Source organism: Planococcus citri, chromosome 2, assembly GCF_950023065.1.
Source record: "Planococcus citri chromosome 2, ihPlaCitr1.1, whole genome shotgun sequence".
Lineage (NCBI taxonomy): Eukaryota > Metazoa > Arthropoda > Insecta > Hemiptera > Pseudococcidae > Planococcus > Planococcus citri.
Window position 1 is genome coordinate 52,177,335 of NC_088678.1, and position 13,965 is coordinate 52,191,299.

The window sequence follows — 13,965 nt, forward strand, 5'->3', positions numbered from 1 at the left end:
CAAAATTTAGAGGTTTTTAATGGCTTAATTTTTATCCAGAATTGAAATTTAGCTATTTACTGAAATTTACCAATTTACCAAAATTTACCAATTTATCAAAATTTACCAATTTATCAAAATTTACCAATTTATCAAAATTTACCGATTTACCAATATTTACCAATTTACCAAAATTTACCGATTTACCAAAATTTACCAATTTACTAAAATTTACGAATTTATCAAAATTTATCAATTTACCAAAATTTACCATTTTACCAAAATTTACCAATTTACCAAAATTTACCATTTTACCAAAATTTACCAATTTACCAAAATTTACCAATTTACTAAAGTTTACCAATTTACCAAAATTTACCGATTTACCAACATTTACGAATTTACCAAAATTTACGAATTTACCCAAATTTATCACTTTACCAAAATTTACGAATTTACCAAAAATTACCCCAGCAATTTACTAACATTTACCTCAGTAATTTACCAGACATTACCCATTAATTTACCAATTTTCCATTTTACCAAAAATTACCCCAGCAATTTACCAACATTCACCTCAGTAATTTACGAGACATTTCCTCACTAATTTACCAATTTTTTTACCGAATTTTAATTACCCCAGTAATTTACTGTCAAAGGTTTTTACCAATTTACGAAACTTTACCAATTTACCAAAAATTACCCAAGCAATTTACCAAAATTTTCGACCAACTTTAATTACGAGTAATTCACCAAAAATAACTAATCATTTTATTTACTAAAAATTACTATTAATTAACAAAAAAAAAAAATTATCAAAATTTACTGGCTATTTACCAAAAACTTAATGTTTTTTGTTAAAACAAAAATTACACTAGAAATTTTTGAAAAAATTTGATTTTTTATGGCAAAAAAATTTTGGAAGGATAAAATTAACAAAAAAATTAACAAAAAAATCAACAAAAAATTTTCTCCTCTTGACTCGCGCGGGATTCGAACACCCGACCTTCGGCGTACCAATCTGCAACCTACACACCCTAACCACCCCATCTGTTTGTTGGGGGTGAGCCGTTTGCGAGATATAAGGGTTTACACAAATTTCTGCTTATCCATAACGTTGAAACACACTTGAACGTTCATATCTCGTAAACGGCTGAACCGATTTCGACCAAATTAAAAATTTCTCTAGTTCAGTATCAAAGCAATATTTTGCCATCATCAGTTTCGACTTAAAGTTCGGAGCTTTTGAGTTCAGCGTGACACAAATTTATACATAAATTGATAAATATATAAATAAATATTCTAGGGGGTAAACTCGTAACTTTTTTATAGATTAACCAGCAAACTCATAACGTTTTGACAAACTCGTAACCTTTTTAGGACGTGACTTTTCGATGAGGTGCCATATGAATCTACAAGGTGTGGGGAGTCTCCTGGCAAAGTTTGAGCAGGGACGTGAGATTGCCGTTTATACACTTTCTCTTTTGACTCAATTTTCAAATGAGTGCATAGCCTAAGTATTATGTACAAGGACATGAGGAAAAGGTGTTTATTGCCAAGAATAATTTTTTACGTTTTTTACGTTCTTTTTGGTGATTTTGGTGGTTGAAGATGTCCTCTTTCACATGGCGTGGTCAAAAATCGTCTAAAATACATTTTTGACTGCTCAATTTTAATTTAGAGTTGATTATACAGGTCCGAATTTTCGTGTTTTTCAGTCTAAACAGTGATTTTATGGGAAAAGTATGCATCCTAGGAAAAAAATGCTACGAAGGAAATTGTAGAGAATAAAATTTTCTTTCTGCTCAGAGCTGGTTATTTTTCTGTGAGATGCTTTGTTAAAAAGCTATTTGCGAAAAACAGAGACGTAAGGGACTTTTAAAAAAAAGCTTTTCTGAAAAATTGATGTTTCGGCAATGAGATACCTCTCCACAGGTCACCCAAAAATCAAGTTAACGAATATAACGCGGCCTAACATCGAGTACTATCAGGCCTATGGGGTGACGCGTCGAGCGCATGCACAGCAACGAAGTTATGGAGGGGTCTTGAGATTGCTGTTTATACAAAACGTTACGAGTTTGCCTGTATGCGGCTATATATATATACATGTAAAAACCATACATTACGAGATCCTGAGATCCTTTTGCCGGATCTCGCAAGTTCTTTCATATGCCACGGTACTCGCGAGATCCGGGGGACCCTGTACACCCATTTTCAGCCGGATCTCGTTTTACCTACTATTTATATACTTATATACAATTTTTGAAAATAGATAAATGACGCATCTTGCGAGATCCACCCCCAAATCACGTTCGGGCCGTTAGTGGATCTCGGTTTATGCGGATCGCGAAATTGACGGCGGCAATGCATAGAAAGGCACTGATTACACACTGGAACGTGCGTTCGAACGAAGTTGTAGGGTTATTATTTGAGTTTTTAGCATTTTTCGAAATTTTTTGGGGTGGATCTCGTAATGCCTGTGTATATGTCGGATCTCGCAATGTACTCTAAGACAGTATATATGAATACACGTACCTAGTACCTTGTGGTGCCCGGGTCTTTAATGGTAATTGTGGTGCCCGCGTACATAGAGGATCATATATATATGTATGATAAAGGTGTTTCGGAGCAGTTTATTTTTTTTAGGGTTTTTAGTCATAGTGGTGCCCGTTATATAAACTTGGTACTTGTGGTGCCTGCCTCAAAATTTTTTTTTTCACCTTAGAGTGCATTTCATCAAATTCTACATCGTTTTATATAAAAAGACCTTGTGGTGCCCGATTTGGGCGCCACAAGCCCAAAACCGGGCACCACAATGATTACGTATACTTAAAACGGGCACCACAATGACTAAGTTTAAATCTATATATATATATAAACTTATCTCGTTTTGCGCCATATGTCTTATCGTGATCAGCACACTCCAAAACGTCAAGAAAACCCACCCACACCCAAATCCTCAACCATCATGACAAATACAATACCTTACTTTTCCGTTTCACGGCAAAGTCGGTAAAATCAACCTAAATGGTTTTGAAAAAATTTGGAGCTAACAAAGAGGTATTTATAAAAACTGAGAGAAAGCATTTTGAATCAGACGGACCTAAATCAAACAAGCATACAAAAATACGTCACCAGCCAAAATTTCAAAATCCTAAAGTGAATTTTTCGATTTTTAGTAAATTTTTAAAAATCTGCATGCCAAAATAGAAAAAAAAATCAAAAAAGTTTAAATTTATTGCTATGTACGAGTACCCATTTCAGATCACCCAAATTGATTGGAAACAGTTTCGAACTATTTCGAGCAATTCTGGAGTCTCCAGCAGATTTTTGAAAGATTAAATTTCCATAAAATTTTATCCAAAGAAATACGGTAAAGAAAAACTTGAGATTCATTTCTGCTCGAATTTCAACATGCTGAGTTGATTGGAAGTGGTTTCAGATCCTTCTAGATTCGAGCCTACAGCCACATTTAGGATAATATACATTTACTGTTTTTCAAAAAGTATTTTAAGAACTGTCCAACTTATTCCAACCACTTTCTTTTAAATTCTAGTTTATCTCTAAAAAATGCAATAAAATTAGTCGAAATTAAATAGATTTAGGGAAAATGGAGTGTAATTGGTCAGTGGAGTCAGTAAAAAACAACACTCGCGTTAACATAGGTACCTAAGTAGGTATCTAAAAGTAAATTTGAATCAACTGGTTGCATGTGACTTTTTGAAAATTTGACATTTCTAAAACATAGGTAGTTGGAGGCTTCAGAACATCTTGAAAACTGCGTCAATATGTTGAAATTAGCTTTTTAACTTCGTTTTGAGAAATTTTGTCAAAATTCTCAACTTTTAAAATACTGCTAAAGACTTCAGAACTGCGCAACAAGGTTCGAACTCATTTCCAATCGATTGTAGAAGGTCAAAAATAGGGTTCATATGAAATTGCCCTTTTTACATTTTCTATAATTCTGATTTTATTCCAATTCCGAATTCAAATTACTTTTTAAAAAATACATCAAAAACCGAAAAATGGACTACATCTTAACTTTTGACAGGTGCAAGTATTTTTGCAGGTGATTTTAATGTACGAGAAATTGAATTACCCATATCAAAATGATTTTGAAATTTTTTTAGTGAAATGCTCATTTTTCTCACATTTAAAATTTTAAAATTTTTAATTTGTATGACAAATTGTAGATTATTTATTTCTGTAGGTAATACATTTTTTTTGCGAACTCATAATATGTGTAAATAGGTACCTACCTAAAACCTAAATTTATCTTTGATATGTAAGTAGAGTACACATCATAAGTTCGTTCACTCAGTATGCAAAATCTTGCATTACAATAAAAACTAATAAAAATGTAAAAATAAGATAAGGCGAATTGCGATATGACAATTATTACCAGTTAAAAAGAGAACAAAAAAATTGAAGCCCAAGGACACTATTATTTCATAGTCTATAGAAGTACAAGTGCTCTTACTTCCTGCGCGACTATATTATAGTCTTTCAAAAATCGTTCAAAAATGGGCAAAGTGCCAAAAAAAGCAGTTCGAAAACAAATCATTGCCTTAATCCCAGGTAAATTCATTCCCGTTACATGATACTATAAGTTATTAATATCAAAAATATTAATTTATAAAATCAAACTCTATGCAAGTACTCGTACAAAGATATTTATATTTAATTATGTAAAAATTTCAGTATGCATGAATGGTTTGATTGTTGGGTGTTCTTATGGCTGGATGCCTAATGCAATATATTTCTTGTTAGCTGGAGAAGAGGTAAGCGCGACCCTTTTCCAATGCACTCTCATAGCATCGTTCCCAGAAATAGGAAGGGTTTTGTCCGCAATACCAGCAGGAATGCTAACAGACAAATATGGAAGAAAAAAAATCACCATAGGTGTTGCTATTTTACACACTTTCGCTTGGCTGGGGCTTTCATTAGATAATACATCTATAATTATTACGTATATATCGAGGTAAGTGGTGGCATGTTTCAATGAAAACTGTAGGTAAGGTATATGTATAAGATAGTCTTAAGCTAGAAATGTGATAATTCAACTAGACAGATAGTCCAACCGACATTCTTTTTCAAAGCTCTATTCGCTGAAGTTCTTTCTTTGATATCTATTTAGCGAATAAACAAAATCAAATTCAGGTTATTTTCAACGAAAAGAGGCAACATGATGTTGATATAGGCAGCATTCGTTGCATACGTATCCACTTGAAGGAACTAGGCCAATAATGAACGATTTACTTTCAATTCTTCTTGATATGTAGATAGATACCTACTGACCTACATATTAGAAAAGAAAATAAATAAATTTCTACTCATGATTGAATTTATGCTGAGAAGTAAAATAGTATGTACATATACCTATTAGTATCTTTAGATTTTTCGAAAATTTATTTTTTATGGCAAGAACGGTCTTCAAATAATTGGCGAGGGGGAAGGGAAAAATGAACCAAAATCGAATCTGGGTTAAAAGAAGAATACTTATCTAATTTCAACATCAGTACAACTCTTTACAGCGCAAACACTTTTCAACACATCCTGTTGAAAATCATTTTTTTCAATTTCAAATTATTGCAAACATTTTTTTTTGAGTTTTCATCTGATTTTTTCAAGAAAAGGGTTTTCTTAATTCGTAAATTATGTATCTCACCTTGATTTCTTCTATTGCTTACATTTATACCCCAAGTGGTTTCTCCTTTTTATTCTTTTTTTGGTACAAATTTTCGTAATTAATTGCAGTTACTCAAGAAGCTACTCGAGTAATTGCAATTGTAATTACGGCGTTCCATGCCTCACGTTAGGCCACATCTACGTATGGAAATTTCAAAAGAATCGGCCTATTCATCTAAGAAAAAATTCGAGCCAAAGAATTTTTCAACTTTCAGACCGAAACTAATAGTGTGCTACGCACACTAAAAATGTCATTACCTGGTGCTTTCCTCACACACTTAAAATACAATGATTCACTTACTTGCATTATATATTGTATGCCTGTCTTTTTATTGTATCCATTTAGATTTGTAATTGGATTTGGGATATCTTTGATCGATGCAACATCATTCATATCAATCGGCGAAATCGCATCACCTGAAATTCGTGGCAGACTGACCGGAATTTACTCAATTTTCCTAAACGCTGGAGTAATATCGGTATCAATTATAGCTGTAATATTTTCCTCGTATAGGTCACTTGCACGCGGTGTAACAATTCTGTGTATAATAAGCCTTTTATCAATGTACTGGGCGATGGAAACTCCCCGCTTTCTAATATCCATTTCAAAATCAGAACAAGCCAAAAATAACTTCTTGAAGATCAGACAAGAATATCAAGAAAACGATGTAAACGAAGAGTTTGTGAAATTACAAAAATACATCGTAGACGAAAACACTCTCAAAAGTCAACTCAGCTGGAGGCAGTTTCTCAAAATGGAAGCTGTTCGAAAACCCCTTCTAACTGGTGTTTTGTTAAACATTTTCATGAAGTTGAGTGGAGGGACGTTATTTGGATATTACCTAACTTCCTTACTACCATCCAATAACTACATACCAAAGATATACTACCCTCTAATCACACAAACGTTTTTATTTTTCATTTCCTTCGGTTTGCCATTATTTATTGACAGCTTCTCTCGCAGGAGTATGTTCCTGTTTGGTGCTGCTGCAATGGTGGCGATCAATATGATTTGCGCATTAGCAAATTATTTCTTGGTTGCAAATGAAGCAGTGTCCATTTTTGAGTGGGTTTTTGCTATGGGAAATATTTTATCTTCGGTGTGTACTGATGTGATACTATTTCCAGTGAATAGAGCTGTCAGATCTGAACTATATCCTCAAGCTGTGAAAGGGTTTGGTGGATCGCTTGCAGTCATTAGTATTGCACTATCAGACATAATGTTAAACCAAATGTATGGCTTTTTTAAAGCGTATTCTCATTTGTATTTTATGTATTTTATATTTTTGATGAATTCTATGATTTTATGCCTCGTAATTTACTTTTTACTACCGGAGGGTTGTGGAGTAGCTCTACCTGATATCCAAATGAAATTCAAGAGTATTAAGAGTAAACACACAGTATGATTCTCTCCATTGAAAAAAAATTGCAAAAATAAAATGAACTAATTATTTTATACTTATCTAGTTAATTTTTCTTCATTTGCAATTTTTCTCGAACGTCGCATTCATTGAAATGATAACAGTTGATACCTGTACGTATAGTATTTTAGATAATATTATTCTGATTTGAAAAATTTAGCATCACTTCATTAAGCATCATAAATAACTTCTAATTTTCATGGCAACACGTTCAGCTTTCTTCGCTGTAACTTGAGTAGAGAGAAAATGAAGGCCCATATAATTTAAAGAAAAAATTCATTGTTTGTGAAAGCGCAAAGAAATGAATTTGTTTTGAATAGGCAACTTACCCTATTTTCGACCTTGTGAAACGATTGGTAATGGTTTCAAACCGTTCTGGAGCTTCCAGTGAATTTTAATTTTTTTTAAATTTTCCCTCTCAAAAATACCTACTTACTCACCTACGTAATCACAGGAGAAAATTTTAGATTTGAACGGCATGAAAAGATTTTGAAATTTGCGCCTAAATTGATTGAAAAGGTCAAAATAAAAATGGTAAATTCGAGTTTACATATGAGTCAAATATCATCCAAAATGAATTTTTAAAATTTTCGGAGAATTTTTAAAAATCTTTTTGCCGAAAATAGAAAAAAATCAAAATTTAGTAAAGTTGAAAATGAACGCTTGAATTTTGCATGTTGGTACCTATTTTCTAACGAGATGCTCATTTTTCTCACATCTACTATAATTTTCAATTTTTTAATTTATATCTATCACAAATCGCTCTGTAATAGGTATTTTTTTTGCGAAGTCGTAATAAATAAAATCTAATTTTATCTTTGATATGTGAATAGAGGTACATGATAGGTTCACTGAGTAGGCGAAGGCGAAGTCTTGGATAATAATAAAAACTACTTAATAGAAATGTAAAAATAAGATAAGGCGAATTGCGATATGATAATTGCCAGCTAAAAATGAGAACAAATAATTGAAGCACAAGGACACAGTCATTTCATAGTCTATTGAAGTACAATGTGCTCTTATTTCCTATGTACGTGACTATTCTTTTAAAAATTGTTCAAAAATGGGTAAAGTACCAAAAAAAGCAGTTCGGAGACAAATTATTGCCTTAATCCCAGGTAAAGTCATGCCAGTTATAATACCAAGTTAGCTTTATCCAAATACTCCTACGGCTACAACTATAAGTATGTTAAATTTCAGTATACATGAATGTTTTGATTATTGGATGTTCTTATGGCTGGCTGCCTAATGCAATATATTTTTTGTTGGCTGGAGAAGAGGTAAGTGCGACCCTTTTCCAATGCACTCTCATAGCATCGTTCCCAGAAATTGGAAGACTTTTGTCTGCAATACCAGCAGGAATGCTAACAGACAAATATGGAAGAAAAAAAATCACCATAGGTGTTGCTATTTTACACACTTTCGCTTGGCTGGGTCTTTCATTAGATAATACATCTATAATTATTACGTACATAGCGAGGTAAGTGGTGGTATGTTCCAATGAAAACTGTAAGGTACCTACCAATATGAAATGTGATGGTTTTACCAAACAGACATCCCAACCGACATTTTTTTTCAAAAGTTCATTCGCTGAAGTTTTTTCTTTGACTTTCGGAAATTAAAATAATCAAATTCAGGTAATTTTCTACTTGATGTAGCATTTTAGTTGCAAACGTTTTCACTTGAAGGAACCAGGCCAATAATGAACGATTCACTCCATATTTCAATTCTTCTTGATCGTTAAATCATAAATAAAGACATTCTACTCATGACTAAATATATACTGAAGAAGTTTTCAATTTCAAATTGTTGCAAATGATTAATTTTTTCGAATTTTTCCTAAATTTTTTGAGGAAGAAAAGTTTTTTAAACTCGTAAAACTATGTTATTACATAATTTTATGAAATTCAAATTCATGTTAGGTGCTCACCTATGGCCTCAGTGGGAGCATTCTAATAGGTACTTTAGAAAATTATAACACCATAAGTCAACATTTTGAAAAAGTGTCATTACCTGCCTTTGCATCCCTCAATACCTAATTCACTTACTTACTTATGCAGTCATATTATATGTTCGTTTTTTTATTGTATGTATCCATTTAGATTTGTAATCGGATTGGCGATATCCTTGATCGATGCAACATCATTAATATCAATCGGCGAAATAGCATCACCTGAAATTCGTGGTAGACTAACCGGAATTTACGCAATTTTTAATAGGGCTGGAGTAATATCTGTATCAATATTATAGCTGTAATATTCTCCTCGTATAGATCACTTGCACGCGGTGTAACGGTCCTATGTATAATAAGCCTTTTATCAATGTACTGGACGATAGAAACTCCCAGCTTTCTAATATCCATTTCAAAATCAGAACAAGCCAAAAATAACTTCCTGAAGATCAGACAAGGGTATCAAGAAAACGATTTGAACGAAGAGTTTGAAAAATTACAAAAATACATCGTAGACGAAAACACTCTCAAAAGTCAACTCAGCTGGAGGCAGTTTCTCAAAATGGAAGCTGTTCGAAAACCTCTCCTAATTGGTGTTTTATTAAACATTTTCATGAAGTTAAGCGGAGGGACGTTATTTGGAACTTACATGACCTCTTTATTACCATCCAACGACTACATACCAAAGATATACTACCCTCTAATCGCGCAAACGTTTTTATTTTTCATTTCTTTCAGTTTGCCATTATTTATTGACAGTTTTCCTCGCAGGAGTATCCTCCTTTTTGGTGCTGCTGCAATGGTACTGATCAATGCGACATGCGCATTGGCGAATTATTTCGTGGTTGGAAATGAAGCAGTGTCCATTTTTGAGTGGATTTTTGCTGTGGGAAATATTTTATCTTCGGTGTGTACTAATATGACAATAATACCAGTGAACAGAGCTGTCAGATCTGAACTATACCCTCAAGCTGTGAAAGGGTTTGGCGGATCGCTTGCAGTCATAAGTATTGCACTATCAGACGTAATATTAAACCAAATGTATGGCTTATTTGAAGCGTATTCTCATTTATATTTTATGCATTTTATATTTTCGATGCATTCTGTGATTTTATGTCTTGTCGTTTATTTTTTACTACCAGAGGGTTGCGGAGTAGCTCTACCTGATATCCAAATGAAATTCAAGAATAAGAATAAACACACAGTGTGATTCTCTTCATTGAAAAAAAAATGCAAAAATAAAATGAACTACCTACTTATTTTATACCTATGTAGTTTAATATTTCTTCATTCGCAATTATTCATTGAAATTATAAAAGTTGATACCTACTTAGTACTTACGTACCTATTTTAGATAGGTACCTATGTTTCAAACCGTTTTGGAGCTTTCAGGGAATTTTTTTTTTCATTTCCCTCCTCTAAAAAAATACTTACTCTCTTACCTACCTAATCATAGTGAATTCGAGTTTTGGTATTACGAGTCAAATATAATTTTATCCCTGCTAAAAGTGCCTTTTCTAAAATTAACTAGGGAATTTGAAAATCCACCGGAGGCTTCATAACAGTACGAAACGAAGTAGATTTGCGAACGAATTTTTGTATTTTTACAACAATATAATCACTAGAGAAAATTTTGAATTTGGCCTGACATAAAAAGTTTTTGAAAGTACCTACACGAGTATGCCTGAATCGATCGAATGAGTAATAAAAGTTGGTAAATCCGACTTCATAGATGCTGAATTTCATCTTCACACTGCATTACTTACAGAATTTTTTGGGAAATTGGTCAAAAATAGGGTACAAACCAAGTTTCAGCTTTTTAGGTCAATTTCGTAAAATTTTAACTTTTTCTCATATTTGGGAAAAATTTTAATTTTTAAAAATTCTCCGAAAATCTAAACATTTTGGCTTTGTTGGGTTCAAAAATTAGTTTGCCGGATTGGGATAATTTCTTTGTAAGGTGTAAGTAGGTACCTATTTTTTCAATAATTTTGTCATTTATTCTCGCCATTAGAACTCGTGAAGAGCGAATGATTACTTTTTTATAATACGTAGGTACCTACTTGCTTCTATGGCCTTTCTGAGTTCATGTGGAGCAAGTTCTAATCTAGGTTGAAAAAATGTAGCGAAAAATTGATAACATTGGAACATTTATGAAAAGGGCCAGACATTCGGGCGACAGGGAATAATTCTACTGTAAGAATCGGACGCATGTGAATAAGATGAAGTGAAATCTTTAGATTATGACAGAATTCTGATAAGAATACAAATGAGATTAAGAAATCTGCCAAAATGATAATGAAAAGATCCAAGCGCAATTAACATTTTAGTTGCTCATAGATATCTAGTGGTATAGGCATACAAATTAATGAAATGAATAAAGTGCCAAGGAAAGCAGTTTGGAGACAAATCATTGCTCTGATCCCAGGTAATCAATACTATGTTATAATTGAATGAGTGGGTGCAGAAAGGGGCTAAGCTCATTTTCGCACTTTTCAGGAATAACAAAAAACTGATTTATTTGAAAATCAAAAATTTTTGGTAAACATGCTTAAGGTCATTGAAAGAGGACCCCGAGACACAATTTTTAGCACTGTTTAAAAAAAAATATTCACGTGCGCCGGCGCTGTTGCTGCATAAACAAATGGGACTTAGACCCTTTCTGCACCCAATCGACAAAATTTCTTTTGAAATTGCTCGGGCACGAATGGGACTTGATTCTGCATCTAAGTACATCATTTAGACTGCTATATATCTCGTTTAAATTGACCAAAAACCCCTTGAGTTCTAAGACTTTTTGCCGAAGTTGTTAGGTAATTTTTTCATCATTTTTCAGTTCAGAGATTAACTTAAATTTCAAAAAATGGTCTTCTCAAAAATGTTACGTTATTTTTCAAGGAATTTAAAAAATTTTACAAAAAAGTCATAAATGTGGATCCGCCCTTTTTCTGCGCCCAAATACCACTTTCCCGGCAGTTTTGCGGAAATCTGACATCACCAGTCGATCTGCCGTACTTTGAAACCCCTATATCCGTGAAAAAAAATTTTCCAAAAATGTGACTTGGTCCCTTTCTGCACCCACCGATTCAATTATGTATGTACCTAGAAAATTTGAACTCATATAGATAGGTAGGTATTTAAAATAAAATTTATGTCTGGGTATGCTGGAATTTCAGTATACATGAACATATTGTTGGCGGGTTGTTCGTACAGCTGGATGCCAAATGCTACCTATTTCTTGTTGGCTGGTGAGGAAGTAAGCGCCTCTCTTTTCCAATGCACTCTTTTGGCATCATTCCCAGAGCTCGGGAGAGTTTTGTTTGCAATACCAGCAGGAATCCTAACGGATAAGTACGGGAGAAAGAAAGCCACAATAATTGTTGCTATTTTACACTTTTTTGCATGGCTGAGCTTATCACTGAATACATCCATAATCACGATGTGTATAGCAAGGTAAGTGTAGGTGAATACTTACATGTGAAAAAGTTTAATAGGCCACTTAATTCCTCAACTCATGTACGCCAATACCAAAATGAGCTATTTATCTATATGTATCTATCTATCTACTTACGTATCTACTTATATAATTGCTCTCATTGCACTTATTCAGATTTATTATTGGATTGGCAACAGCTCTGATGAATGCATCAGCACTAATATCAGTAGGTGAAATAGCATCGCCTGAAATTCGAGGACGACTAACCGGAATTTACCAAATATTCAAAGGAACTGGAGTGATCTCGGTATCGGTTATAGCTGTAATATTTTTCTCATATAAATCGCTAGTATGCAGTACAGCATTCCTCTCTCTAATGAGCCTGCTATCGATGTACTGGATGGCAGAAACTCCAAGCTTCTTAATCGTCATTTCAAAACCACAACAAGCCAAAAGTAACTTACAAAAAATTAGGCATGACTATCCAGAAAATCAGGTAAACGAAGAGTTTGAAAAATTACAAAAATATATCGTAGATGAACAAAGTCTCAAAAACCAACTTAGTTGGGGAAAATTCCTTAAAACAAAAGCTATTCGAAAACCTTTGTTAATTGGTGTTCTACTGAACTCGTTTACAATATTTACTGGAGGTACATTATTTGCAAATTACACAACTTCTATCATCCCATCAAATGAGTACATACCTAAGATATATTATCCTCTAATTACACAGATGTTTACATTTCTTATTACCTTCAGTTTGCCTTTATTCATGGATAGATTTCCTCGCAGAAGTATATTTCTTTTTGGTGCTGCAACAACAACGGTAACTAATGCGATTTGTGCATTGGCGGACTATTTTATCGTTGCAAATGAAGCCAAATTTATTTTTGAGTGGATTTTTGTAACAGGAAATATTTTATCTACAGTCTGCACCCACATAGTGTTATCACCAATAAACAGTGCCATCAATTCAGAACTCTACCCTCAAGCTGTGAAAGGGTTTGGTGGTTCATTAAGTGTAATAAGTCATGCAATATCAACTATAATCTTAAATCAAATGTATAATTTTTTTCAAGGATATTCTTATTTGTATTTTATGTACTTCATATTTTCAATGAATTCGCTGGTGTTATACCTCGTAATATACTTCCTATTACCAGAGAGTTGTGGAATAGCCCTTCCAGATTTCCAAATGAAGTTCAAGAATAACCACGTACAGTGTGCTAATGTCAAAGTTGAAAAAAAATCGGAGAAATAAAATTTTTAATCAGTTATACTGGGTATAATTTTTTACAGTTTAAAACATTTTTTCTTCCTATAAAGTAGGTAGTTAGCTGTAACAGTGAGCGTAGCTTGATGGTTTGTTTGTTTGCTTGTTTTTTGCTGAAAAAAATAAATAAAATAAAAATTAGGTAGAAAGTTACTAAAAAAAAAAAAATCATCTGAAATGTAGAGAAAATTGAAAAATTGAATCAACACTAAGAAAT

The 13,965-nt window shown here is 33.1% G+C and overlaps 1 protein-coding gene across 5 annotated transcripts; it reads left to right on the forward strand.

Annotated features, from left to right (window-relative positions):
- Nucleotides 1-4,425: 4,425 nt before the first annotated feature.
- LOC135836406 (putative metabolite transport protein YwtG) lies at nt 4,426-13,752 on the forward strand. 5 transcript variants are annotated; one of them, XR_010557037.1, is made up of 8 exons: nt 4,426-4,557; nt 4,681-4,960; nt 6,014-8,206; nt 8,289-8,568; nt 9,191-10,080; nt 10,182-11,467; nt 12,216-12,492; nt 12,650-13,752. XR_010557037.1 is itself a non-coding variant. In XM_065351224.1 (5 exons), the coding sequence occupies exons 1-3, from the start codon at nt 4,503-4,505 to the stop codon at nt 7,071-7,073; spliced, it is 1,395 nt and encodes a 464-aa protein (XP_065207296.1). In that variant the 5' UTR covers nt 4,426-4,502; the 3' UTR covers nt 7,074-8,206; nt 8,289-8,568; nt 9,191-10,305. The 5 variants fall into 5 exon arrangements, 1 of the variants encoding a protein (XP_065207296.1); XR_010557038.1 differs by having other exon boundaries at nt 9,191-9,273; nt 9,361-11,467; XR_010557040.1 differs by having other exon boundaries at nt 8,289-8,368; nt 9,191-9,273; nt 9,361-11,467.
- The last annotated feature ends 213 nt before the right edge of the window (nt 13,753-13,965 follow it).